Source organism: Dermacentor albipictus, chromosome 1 (genome assembly GCF_038994185.2).
Source record: "Dermacentor albipictus isolate Rhodes 1998 colony chromosome 1, USDA_Dalb.pri_finalv2, whole genome shotgun sequence".
Taxonomy (NCBI): domain Eukaryota; kingdom Metazoa; phylum Arthropoda; class Arachnida; order Ixodida; family Ixodidae; genus Dermacentor; species Dermacentor albipictus.
Genome location: NC_091821.1, coordinates 154,104,968 through 154,117,333, shown reverse-complemented (window position 1 = coordinate 154,117,333; position 12,366 = coordinate 154,104,968). Strand labels below are relative to the sequence as shown.

The following is a 12,366-nucleotide window of genomic DNA, read 5'->3' as shown; positions in this document are numbered from 1 at the left end:
AGTTCAGCACGAGTTCATGGTTCTCCCGCACTTGGAAATGCAGGCGTCGTGCAATCTGTTGCCACACTTCATGGCGTCAGGCTATTTGATTAGTGGTGCACGGATGCAGATATTTCCAGCTTTCATTTACAGCACTCAATCTAGTCAGCAATCAGTGGGCCAGTTACACACGTTCGATGCCTACGTAGTTGTCAGGAGAAGCGTTGGTAAATGTTTGGAACTTGTTGTAGCGGTTTTTTCTTGGTGTGTGTTTTCTGACGAAAAAGTGGCATCCACGTCCACCACTTTGCTGTCACAGCGTAGTACGTACTATCGCGACGGAGATTAGGCTGATAATGAAAATCATTTGGGCATTCCTACGTGAACATTCGTCGGAAAGGCTTAGCTGCAGGCCGGCAGCAGTCGACCGAGCACATGCATTGCTGCACTTTTTTCGTCGATTCGCGGCGGACGCGAGGCGTGCAGCTTCTGCGCCGCATTCGCATGCACGGGGTGAACTCGTACGTCACCGTGCACGGCGCTCTCTAGAACTGGTTCAGAAAGTGGAGCCAAACCCGAAGAGCCCTTACGTCCGGTTTAGCGCAGTTATTACGAGTGGGAATGTACCGGGTGTTCCAGCGAACACCGTCAAACATTTTTACAAATTGCCTGTGGCAGATTGCACAGTTCTAGTCCATGAGTTGGTCTACTCGAAGAGGCGGACATTACGTGCACACACACACACACAAAAAAATGGTATGTATAGTCCACTAATTGACAAAACTTCACTAATGATGTTTTTAACTAATTACCTTATGACACATATTGCAATTTACAAATTCTAGCCGGGAAGTTCGCAAGGGGGGATACGCATGGAAAGAATTCTCAGAATGGCACCAGTTTCTAGATATTCCCAAACTTTGTGGAGAAATGCATTGGCAGTTACTTGGTTGCTTCAGAGCTTAAAACGACGTTTTGTTAAGAAAGTAAGTGGAACGACAGTGCATATTTACGGTAAGTTTGACGGCGCATGTCTCGTAAATGATATCATCCACATAATTCTTTTCAAGTAGATATGCCTTGCAGTCTCACCCGCTAGAATTTGTAAATTACAATGTGTACCATTAGGTAATTAGTTGAAAACTTATTAAGTGAATTCTTGTTGATTAGTTGATTATGCACTTCAATTGGTTGTGCAAGTAATGCCCGCCTCTTCGAGTGGACCAGCTCATGGGCTAGAATTGTGCTATCTGCCACAGACAATTTGAAAAAAATATTGAAAGTGTTCGCTCAAACACCCTGTATAATGCTTTCGATCTGCGCTGTATACGAATATTGAAGACAGTCGCAGTCAGCGTCTTTTCGTCTGTTTTGCGAGACGAAACTGGCAAACGTGTTGATCTATACCGTGATGTAAATCACGAGTAACGACTGCGTCTGCATCGAGCGTTCCACGCTGGTGATCGCGGGGACATTTTCCTGCGTTCAGCTTGCAAAAAGAAACATAGCTCTGTTGCGGTTTATGCTAACGGTGTTGCGATTTATTATTATAAACGTAGGCCGATAGGTCGCATACGTTCTGGTTGAAAACGTACATTTTGATATAGTGTAATGTTTCCGCTAGTTATACAATGTACGTTCATTCTCGACAGATGGATCCTTTTGCTGGTAACGTCATGTGTGGTTTATTCCTCGTTAGGTATTCAGCGACAAGCTGTTTGTCTTTTTCTGGAACCAAGAGGCTGACCATTGTTAGATTTTGACATTCACTATTCATAAATATTTTGAACACTCGGGCTGAATCTACTTGCTTTTTCATCATACGGTGAACCGCGACCTTCAGTATACGCCCCGGGTTCTAAAATTCGAAATTTGCATAATGACGCAAGTGGTGATTTAGATCACTGCGCGCCCACCTCACCAACTTATGCACCGACATGCGAAAAAAAAAGCAAAAGAAAAGTGGGGGAGAAGGGGGAAAAAAGAACCTTCGGAGATGTGTGCAAACCTGAGAAACTCGTGCTTAAATGACAGCAAAAAGCCAGAGGAGGGCACGAGAAGAGCGCGTGAGGATGCAGACATGGTGGTCGCGTGCTCTTCTCGTCTGCTCATTTTGTTTGCCCTATAGTGCTCTAAGATGGCATACGAAGCCTGCATCGGCATCGCAACCCTATCAATAGTTGTATAAAGGAGTTACACCACCCGCCGTGGTTGCTCAGTGGCTATGGTGTTGGGCTGCTGAGCACGAGGTCGCGGGATCGAATCCAGGCCGCGGTGGGCGCATTTCGATGGGGGCGAAATGCGAAAACATCCGTGGTACTTCGATTTAGGTGCACGTCAAAGAACCCCAGGTGGTCGAAATTTCCGGAGTCCTCCACTACGGCGTGCCTAGTGGAGGACTCCGTAATTAAATTTTTTAAGGAGTTAAACCCTTCAGACCCCGCAGGGGCGTCTGCGTCAGCAGGCGTTTGGTGTGTTGCGACACCACGTACCCGAGCACACGAGGGTTGGACCCCCCCGCGTGTAGCCGTGCGCGGCTTAGCCGTGTCTGGGGAAAAGGGGATCCTGGGGGTTGAGCCGATGCTGGGTGTTTGGACCTTTAAGGCCCCCCGGCGGAGGCAACACACCTCTTCGGCCTCGGCTTCACATAGACGGCACCTCCAGGCTGACCCACCTGGAGGAAATCGGCAGTCGCTTTTTCCTTTCCTCCTCTCCAATCTTCGTCTCTCTCTCCCACTTTTCCATCTTTCCTGTCTTCTTTTCACTTCTTGTTCCTTCCTTTCCTGGTGGCTAGGGTTAACCTTTGTGTGGCTAGCTACCCTGAGTTACGCCATATTGGGTTATAGCCGCGGTATACAGCTGGCGTGGGCAGGGCTTGCTTGCAAGCTCCTGTCCCGTCCCCTCGTTGGGCTCCGTGGTGGGCGGCTGGTACCGCGACCGAAAAATACAATTTTTATGGCTAACTCTTTTGCTTCAAGCGATCGCCCTCCTAACAAGAGAGGGCGCACCGATGTCACTGCCCAGTTCTTCACGAAAACCAAAAGCAACTTTCCCAAATTCCACGTGGTTCATAGTGAGCATTCAGAAATTTCTGCACGATATGTCTCTCCTTTCAATGTTACAAGGACCCTAACCGACACCATTGGACAAGGATATAAAATAAAGAAACTAGCAAATGGGGACCTTCTTTTGGAATTGTTGTACCAACATCAGTACGAGAAACTTTCAGGAGTAACAGCCTTTGGTGACATTCCCGTAGCAATCAGCCCTCACCGATCACTGAATACCGTTCGTGGCGTCATTTCTGACGATGACCTTAAGTATATGACCGAACAAGAACTCCTTAACGGACTAAAAGAACAAAATGTTACAGATGTGTACAGAATAAAGATCAGACGGGAAAACAAGGAAATCGAAACAAAGCACTTCGTTCTAACGTTCGCATTGAGCACACTGCCTGAATCTGTGGAGGTAGGCTACACCAATCTGAAACTCCGACCGTACATACCAAACCCGCGACGCTGTTTCAAATGCCAAAGGTACGGCCACGGCTCACAGAGCTGCCGGGGCCAAACGACATGCGCTAAGTGTGCTTCCCATGATCACCCTTCAGACAACTGTGAAGTTGAAATACACCATTGTATAAACTGCGAGGGCAATCATCCTGCCTACTCGCGTGCCTGCCCAACATGGAAACAAGAAAAAGAGATCATCACACTCAAAGTAAAAGAAAATATCACTTTCAGGGAAGCGCGAAATCGACTTTCATTGGTGCAAAAAAAAAAGCTACTCCGTTGTGCTGCAACAGGGCGCGGCAACACAGCGGCCTTCCCAGCCTGCCCAGGTCACACACAGTGAGGCTCGGGCAGAGACTCCAGCGCCCACAGTGGACGCAGCTAGCGTTGCGCCACTACCTGAAAAAAAAGCCGTGCGGACCCCCAGGTCAGCAGGCTCTAGGGTCCCTCCCCACACGGCGAGGCCCAACTTGAATGAAACCGTGCGTCCGGCACGGGCGTCCAGCGTATCTGAGGATACAATGGACACAAGTCAAGGAAACCCCGTACCGTCGACGTCGGGTGAACGGCGGGGCTCCTTGGATCGCCACCTTAAAGAGAGGCTTCCAATCAAGTGGCCCGAAAACAAAACTTAGATCCTCTTTCACCCCACACATACAATACAAAATGGCTTTAGTACACTGGAATTGCAGGGGACTTTTACATAACATAAATGACATAAAAGACATACTGACCACCCTCTCACCCGTAGCCCTATGTCTCCAAGAAACAAACTTAGGTTCCAAACATAAAAACATACTCAAAAAGTATAAAGTCTTCCGCCGCGACCGAGAGCACGCAAACAGGCTCTCGGGTGGCGTAGCTATTATAGTTAAAGAGGGGATCGCAGCTAAAGAACACCATCTTAATACTAAATTAGAAGCTGTGGCAGCCATCCTGCACACATTTAAAACAATTACATTATGCTGTCTATACCTGGAGCCGCATCTAGGATTAACTATACATGAACTGGAGCACCTTATAGAACAGTTACCGGAGCCATATTTGATAGTCGGAGATTTTAACTCGCACTCCAGCTTTTGGGGTAGTGAAAAAACCGATAAAAGAGGTCAAATTATTGAGGATCTTATACTGAATAATAACCTATGTTTACTAAACACTGGAAAACCAACCTATTGTTCACCTAGCTCAGGAAAAATTAGCTGCATCGACCTCTCCTTTTGTTCACCCTCTATTTTCACTGAACTAAAATGGGACGTACTAGACAACCCATACGGAAGCGATCACCTACCTGTTCTAATCAGCCTAATATCCTCACCGGAAGTAATCCCGACAAAACCACAACGGTGGAAGCTCCATTTAGCTGACTGGGCCCTTTTTCAAGAGAAAGCTAGCCTAGAAAAAATTGTGTCAGATAATCTCACCATAGACGAACTAAATGAAGCTTTTACAAACTGTATTATTGACGCTGCAAAGCTAGCTATACCTCAGTCGTCCGGGGTAGTAAAACAATATAAAAAAATTTGGTATACACAAGAATGTAGAGAAGCGAAAAAAGAACAAAACAAAGCTTGGGGAATATTTCGCAGATACCCAACGGCAGAAAACTTTATAAGCTTTAAAAAAGCGAGAGCAAAAGCTCGATATATCCGCCGCAGTGCTGAAAAGAATTCATGGAAAAGCTACGTGTCCTCTATAAACAGCTAAACCACATCAAAAGAAATGTGGGAGAAAGTACGAAAGCTAAATAACAGCTATTCCCCATTTACAGTTCCACTCCTCACAGCCCCCGGTATACAGACAAGCATAGAAGAACAGGCAGATATATTGGGTAAATATTTATCGGCAGCTTCCAGTTCATCACACTATACAGAATCATTTCTAAAAATCAAAAACACAGCTGAGAAACAAAGACTATCGATAAATAGCAGCAGAAATGAACCATACAATACTTTAATCAAAATTCAAGAAATCCATAGGGTACTGTCCGCTGGTAAAAAAACTGCACCTGGTCCCGATAGAATACATTACCAAATGCTAGGCCATCTCTCTGAACATGCCGTAAAAGCCCTTTTAAACTTTTTTAACAAAATTTGGATATCGGGGAAGATACCTGAAGCATGGAAGAAAGCTATAATTGTTCCATTTTTGAAACCCGGAAAACCACCAACCTCCCCCAGTAGCTACAGGCCTATAGCCCTTACCAGCTGCCTTGCGAAGTCCTTCGAAAGTGTCCTGAATATTAGATTAACCTTCGTGCTAGAAATCCGTGAACTGCTCGATATCCATCAATGTGGTTTTAAAAAAGGATCATCCACTAATGACCATCTAGTTCGTCTTGAAAACACAATACGAGAAGCATTTATACACAAACAACACTGCCTTGCTGTTTTTTTCGACTTAGAGAAGGCATATGACACAACCTGGAGGTTCGGGATTCTTAAAGATCTGGCCGACCTTGGCATCCACGGCAGGATGTTGAACTGCATAAAAGATTTTTTGTCTAACCGTTCGTTCGATGTGCGCCTAGGCTCAACCCTGTCGAAAAATTTCGTTCAGGAAAATGGAATACCTCAGGGGTGTATTTTAAGCACAACACTTTTTATTATAAAAATGAATTCCATTAGCAAAATAATCTTGGAAGTTGCTTTTTATTTATGAAGCGCCTGCCGTGATTTATCGCTCACGGTCAACGCCGCCGACGCCGACACCGGACGCCGACGACACCGGCTTTTCTGCGACACGAGCTCCTTAACGCTATCGCGTTAAAATAATCCCAAAGTCCATTATGTATTCAGTATACGTCGATGATCTTCAGATAGCCTGCACATCATCGAACATATCAACATGCGAAAGACAGGTATAGCTTACAATAAATAAACTAGCAACATGGGCAGATAGAAATGGTTTCCGTTTTTCTCCACAGAAAACAGTGGTCATCCTCTTTTCACTCAAACGAGGAGTACAGACAGACCCCACCCTACACCTGAACGAAGCCACATTACCTGTACAAAACGAGCACAAATTTCTAGGCATAATTTTTGACAAAAAACTCACCTTCCTTCCGCACATCAACGCGCTGAAAAAGAAAGCATCCCGATCTCTGAACATACTTAAAGTCCTTTCACGCAAACACTGGGGTTCTGATAGGGTATGCCTCCTCCACATTTACCGTTCTGTTATACGCTCCTGCTTAGACTATGGGTCCATAGTGTATGGCTCAGCAAGGAAGTCGTATTTGAACCGCCTTGACCCAGTACATAATTTAGGTTTACGTCTTTCAACTGGTGCATACAGGACATCTCCTATACCGAGTCTATATGTTGAAACAAATGAACCACCCCTTTCCGACAGAAGAACCATGCTTACATGCTCATACATCCTAAAAATTCGTTCACTGCCGAAACACATCTGCTACCCAATAGTTACAAGGTGCCCATCACGAATACTATTTACAAACAAACCCCAAGCAATAAGACCACTTCTTCTCCGCTTCGAGGAGAGATGCCAAGAACTAGATATAAGGGACACATTGCCTCAGATAGCCCGAAAACCCAATCCACTCCCACCTTGGTACTGCCAGCCTTCAGTGTGTGACTTCACATTAACACATCTTCAAAAAAAAAAAAAACACCACATGAACACATAATACAGGAATTTTTAGCACTTTTAGCAACGAAAAATACGTGGAATACACAGCGTTTTATACTGACGGCTCCAAATCGGCAGGATACGTTGGCAGTGCTGCGATACAAAACATTTGGGAAAAAACGGTACGCCTACCTCAGTGTTCATCCATTTTTACTGCAGAGTGCTACGCAATCTCTCTAGCTGTAGAAAAAATAGTAAATGAGAACATTGAAAACAGCATAATTTACACAGATTCACTAAGCGTACTAACAGCACTTCACCCTAGAAATGCAACTACACCATTAATCGGCGACATCCTACATAACATAAGAAAAACCACTAGAAAAGGACACAACATAAAATTTTGCTGGGTGCCCAGTCACGTCGGAATCGGTGGCAATGAAAAAGCAGATGAATGTGCAGCGAAAGCTCGACATAAAAAAAATCATCCAAACAAGAATTCCCTACAAAGACTGTATGAAATTAGTAAACCATAAACTGAGGAATAAATGGCAGACTACATGGAATAGTGAAGTAACCAATAAACTACACCTAGTAAAACCTGTAATAAAAGAATGGAAGACATGCTCACACCAAGAACGCTTCATCGAAGTAATTTTATGTCGCCTTCGCATTGGGCACACGCACCTTACACACAACTTCCTCCTGACAAAACAAGAAAAGCCTTGCTGTGAAAAATGCGGAAATGAACTTACTGTAAACCACATCTTATTAACATGCGTAAAACTTGAAACACTAAGGAAAAAATACTTTACCTCGTTTTACAATCAATACATACCCTTTCACCCAGCATTGATTTTAGGCGAAGAAGCACTTGTGGATGCCACACATGTTATTAGCTTCTTAAGAGAAGCAGGTATCATTGAAAAACTATAAATGAGCCTATCCCCAACTTCATCTTGTTATATACCTCACCTACCTTCTCATACTTGAGAAGAAGACTGAGGTCTTTAGTTTGTTGGGATCCTCGGAGTCCTTGCCTAGACAAGGATCGTCGCTGAGGTGACCCAACTTTTTAAAAAGAAATCTGACCTTGCGTTTGGCGCATGATAGCCTAAGCTGGTTATGCGCCAATAAACCCAACACAACACAACACATAAACCCTTCAGAAGCCCTCTGTTTGTTATTGTTCCGAATCTACCCAGGACTTTGGAAACGCCCTTCACTGGTGCGATTCCGTCGCTGCGTACTCGAGTCGTTTGAAACGCATCACCGTCTGAGCTCAGTGCGTCAATACCCTCCGCTGTATGTGACGCATGTTTCTGCATGCATGTTGCACCGGCTCTACTGCGCCGGCTCCGCTCTGAATAATCCGCAATACCGATGACGCTGCCGCCACTCCCCCGATACAGCTTCGTTGCAATATTTGCGGTCTTATGCTGGAATTGAACGAGCTAACTCATAGCCGGTGCAACGTACGTACGTAACGATTCCTTTCGCTCTATTTCATTCCTTTCTTGTCGTCCACCGCTCACGACTGGCTGGTCCTTGTGATAGCGTAGGTGAAGCACCGCTCGAGGAGCTGAATAAGTCCGAAAAGAGAAATAATACGAATATAATCGTTATATTATCCCTGCCCATGTTTCTGTTGTCACAACACTACACATCTGCGAACCCTAAACTGGTCCGCCATCGCGCGGGCAAGCGCTGTGTGGCCCTCCGTGGACAGCTTTACACAATTACGCTTCTGCTAGGTTTTGCAGCTGTGCTTTTAAAAATTGATGCTCTGCAAGAAAATTCTGCGCAATTTGGAGGCGCGCTGTTTGAAGTAAATATATTCCATACAGTCGCTGACCGGTGGACCGAATGTATTATTCGTTTAAGAGTATTCGGTAGACAGATTTTAATCATAGCACTGACCTTGCACATTCGGCCATAACCGAATAATTGAAGAAATAATAGGGTAATAGTTTTTTTGGGAAGTTGGGGTATTAGATTCCTATTTTAAAATTCGAACATAGGCACAAATGCCTACTTATGATGTGCATACATTCTTGCCTTGTTCCGCGCAGTGCCTGGCGACGGCGGGAGTCAACTCGAGGCCAAGTTGAACAAGAGCGAGACGGTGCATTACTTTTGCGAAAGGCGAACCACTGACTACTTCGACCTCTGGGTCAACCTCGAGCTCATGGTGCCCTACGTGCTCGACTGTTGGGTCGACAACATGAGGTGCGCACTCGCTGTCAGCAGCTCACAACTGTCTTGAGTGCGCATCCCACGACACGCGGGACGTTCGGGCACCAAGTCGTCCCCCGAGACGTCGGCAACTCTACTTGCTCACATATTATCACACGGATATCAGTGAAGAAAAAGTAGAAAATTTTATTTGTAATCGAGCTACTGGTCGTCCGAGTTGCACAAAAATCTTTGATCGGATGTCGGAAGTAAGCACTGAGATTATAACCACGTGTACGGAACAGAGGGCTTGACGTGCCGATGCACGTTGAAAGTATATTTCATTTTTCTTTTTTTTTTCTGTCTTTTTTTCACAGAAGCTGCCAAGCATAGAGTTTCATACAATAATCACTAGAGGGAACTCCAGCGTTAGTGTCTACAGGAGCTGCAATCTGGGCGGTTCAACCAGCATAAGAACTATGGGAATACACGGATTTGCCTCAACTTCGTCCTTCTGGCTTCAAACGGATTAGCGACTATGTGAACTCATAATTTTGAACAAAGTACTGTGTGATAAATAATTAAAGTAACAGTATTGAAGTTGCCCGACGGTAGCATAGAAGCCCGAAGCACAGCACAGAAGCGCGATATTTAAACCATTACGTCACGGACGCATGCGCCGACAAGAGCTACAGAACGCACATACGAATTTCTCGTGGGCAAGCCAGCGCTTGAGACGCTTGGTGCGTTTCCATTTGGCCACCTCGACCGGCGGAACCGCTGCAATCATCAAATCAAAAATCTTTATTCAGCATTCTTCCGCGTATGACAAAAAGAATGCTGGGACAAGAGCAAAAAAGCTGCTACAAGCAGCTTGACGAGGCCCTTGCCCTTGTTTGACTGGCAGCGCGAAGGTTTTACACTCCTTGCAAATACATATTGTTTACCTATATGTGTTGCATCTCACAGAAAAAAGCAAGACAAATGTATTCGCGTACAATAGTGGTGATTGTGTGTGTCCACAGAGTCTTCTGCACTTAGAAACGCTTTAATTGCTCTGAAATTAGGGACGTTGAAGGCAGATAAAGCTTAATAAACGACATCCCAAGAACGTCCGAAACCACAAGCATGAAGATCACACAAATCCATGTACTTCCCCATCATTCCCATAGTAGGACAACGACTGCAGCGCCAGCGTTCCCTCTGGAAATTATTGCAGGAAACTATGCATGCGGTCAAGTAACGCGGCGTTTGCTACAACATCACTCGCTTCGGCTGATACGTGTGATATGTGGCTGCCAACAAATGGTTTTTTTCGTCGTTCACTTGCAACATGCATTGAAAGAAGAGCTCGCGGTGATAGCGCCTCTAACTGACACTTTACCAGACATATATGAGCGGTCTGGCCTGTCTTTAAGAGCACGTCGCTCCGGCTTCACGGTCCACTTTGCCGACGCCCAAGAACAATGACGGTGAATTTAAGCTGTTCATTAAGCGCCAGAGAAACAGTAACATTATAGCCTTCAAAATGTTTCTTTAGACTGTATGCGGTAAATTACCCGATGTTTCTTAATGGCACGCCCGGGACTGAGAACGGTCTGTATATGCACTTTTCACGGCACACGGCATGTCCCAGTACAACAGTTACATGCTAACGAAGCTATAGTGGAACAACGATTCCACCGTAAATAGTTATAGAGGATAGAGCATAGTAGATAGAGGCAGGGAGAAAAAGATAGATAAAGGGAGAAAGTTGGCTCAACTATGGAGAAAGAAGAGATGCCGTGCCAGACAATCACGCAGACCAGATGAGCTCATGGAATTTCGCCAGCAGTCTAAAATGATTAAATTCGAATAAGTTGCCCAGTTAAAAGCTCTAATACTCAAGTCGGGCGCAATATCTGCGCGGCATGCAGTGGCCAAGCGCTACATAAACTCGCGTAACGAATGCGGTACAATCGAAGTAGCGCGCTCAGCTGAGGTACATCAGGGGTGGTCTAAAGCGTTGACATTTAATCCGCAAGTGTCTAATACACGGGCACTTGTTCAGTTAGATTAATTAGGCAGGCTGGTGCGTTATAAATAAAACGTTATTCCCGGCGACCTTAACAAGGTCTGCAGCCAAACGCGGTTGCTACTTAGTAAATTAATTAATTAATTAATTAATTAATTAATAATGTATACATTCACTCATTAAGATTGAAGGCACAAGCAACATCATAGCTTAAATTAGGGTTAGTTGGTATATATTTCTCTACGTGTTTTAGCTGTCTAGTGAGACGGCGTCGGCCAGCGTTATTCTTTCGACGTTCTCTAGATTATTTAATTCGTTTGCTGTTTGATGCAAGCAAAAAAAAAATATAATCTGGGGAACGAGGAAAAAATAACGCCATTCGACGCTCACTTGCCTTTTTGGAAAGATTGCATGCTATTTGTTGCTGACGCACGGGCATCTTGTACTTGCACCCAGATTGGTGTACGACAACAAGACGAGGACCACGAGGCCTCCGGACGGAGTGCACGTTCGGGTCCCTGGCTTCGGCAACACGACCACTGTCGAGTGGCTGGACCCGAGCCAGGTGTCTCCAAGTGAGTGCTTCAGCGTGTGAAGCGCCACTGTTTGTAAGGGGGAAGGTCGAGAGGCGGGCAGCGTCACACACTCAGTGACTGGCATCATTAAGTGGCGCGAAAAGCATACACGAAGCAGCGCAAAAAGCATACACAAAGGTAAGGCGTAAGCCACATACAGGAGCTGACTAACAACTTCACCACACTAACAACTTGTAGTAAAAGAAAATTGTTAGCGCTGCATGTGGGCCTTACTTTCGTCCGTGTCTTTCGCGCTGCTATAGCGCAAGCTTTTGTATTGGTAAACTTTAACTGGCAAACCTTCTCAAGAAATTGCGGCTGAAGCAGAAATGGTTCCATACTCCAAAAATAATAATCTTAAACCCCTCTGTATAACAATGACGTAGTTTATTGCCAAGAAAAATCCACCAAATTTTTTTTCGGTGCCTGAGTAGGGGAACTAGCAAACGTCACATTCAAGAGTTCGACCGCTTGTAGTAACGTGGCCTTTCACTCCCAACACACCCGTACAGCAAAT

The 12,366-nt window shown here is 45.2% G+C and overlaps 1 protein-coding gene and 1 long non-coding RNA gene across 2 annotated transcripts in view; one reads left to right on the top strand and one right to left on the bottom strand.

The window, feature by feature from the left end:
• Positions 1-12,366, top strand: part of LOC139050887 (lysosomal phospholipase A and acyltransferase-like) — a 47,595-nt gene that overhangs the window by 24,543 nt on the left and 10,686 nt on the right. Inside the window, exons 2-3 of the mRNA XM_070527697.1 lie at positions 9,158-9,314; positions 11,731-11,849. Of these exons, the coding sequence (XP_070383798.1) occupies positions 9,158-9,314; positions 11,731-11,849 (276 nt within the window). The remainder of the gene's footprint in view (positions 1-9,157; positions 9,315-11,730; positions 11,850-12,366) is intronic.
• On the bottom strand, positions 3,892-7,324 carry LOC139056023 (uncharacterized). Its single transcript, XR_011512092.1, has 3 exons — positions 7,278-7,324; positions 6,552-6,573; positions 3,892-4,004 (listed from the first exon to the last, which is right to left on the bottom strand). It is a non-coding gene; the product is annotated as an uncharacterized lncRNA (long non-coding RNA).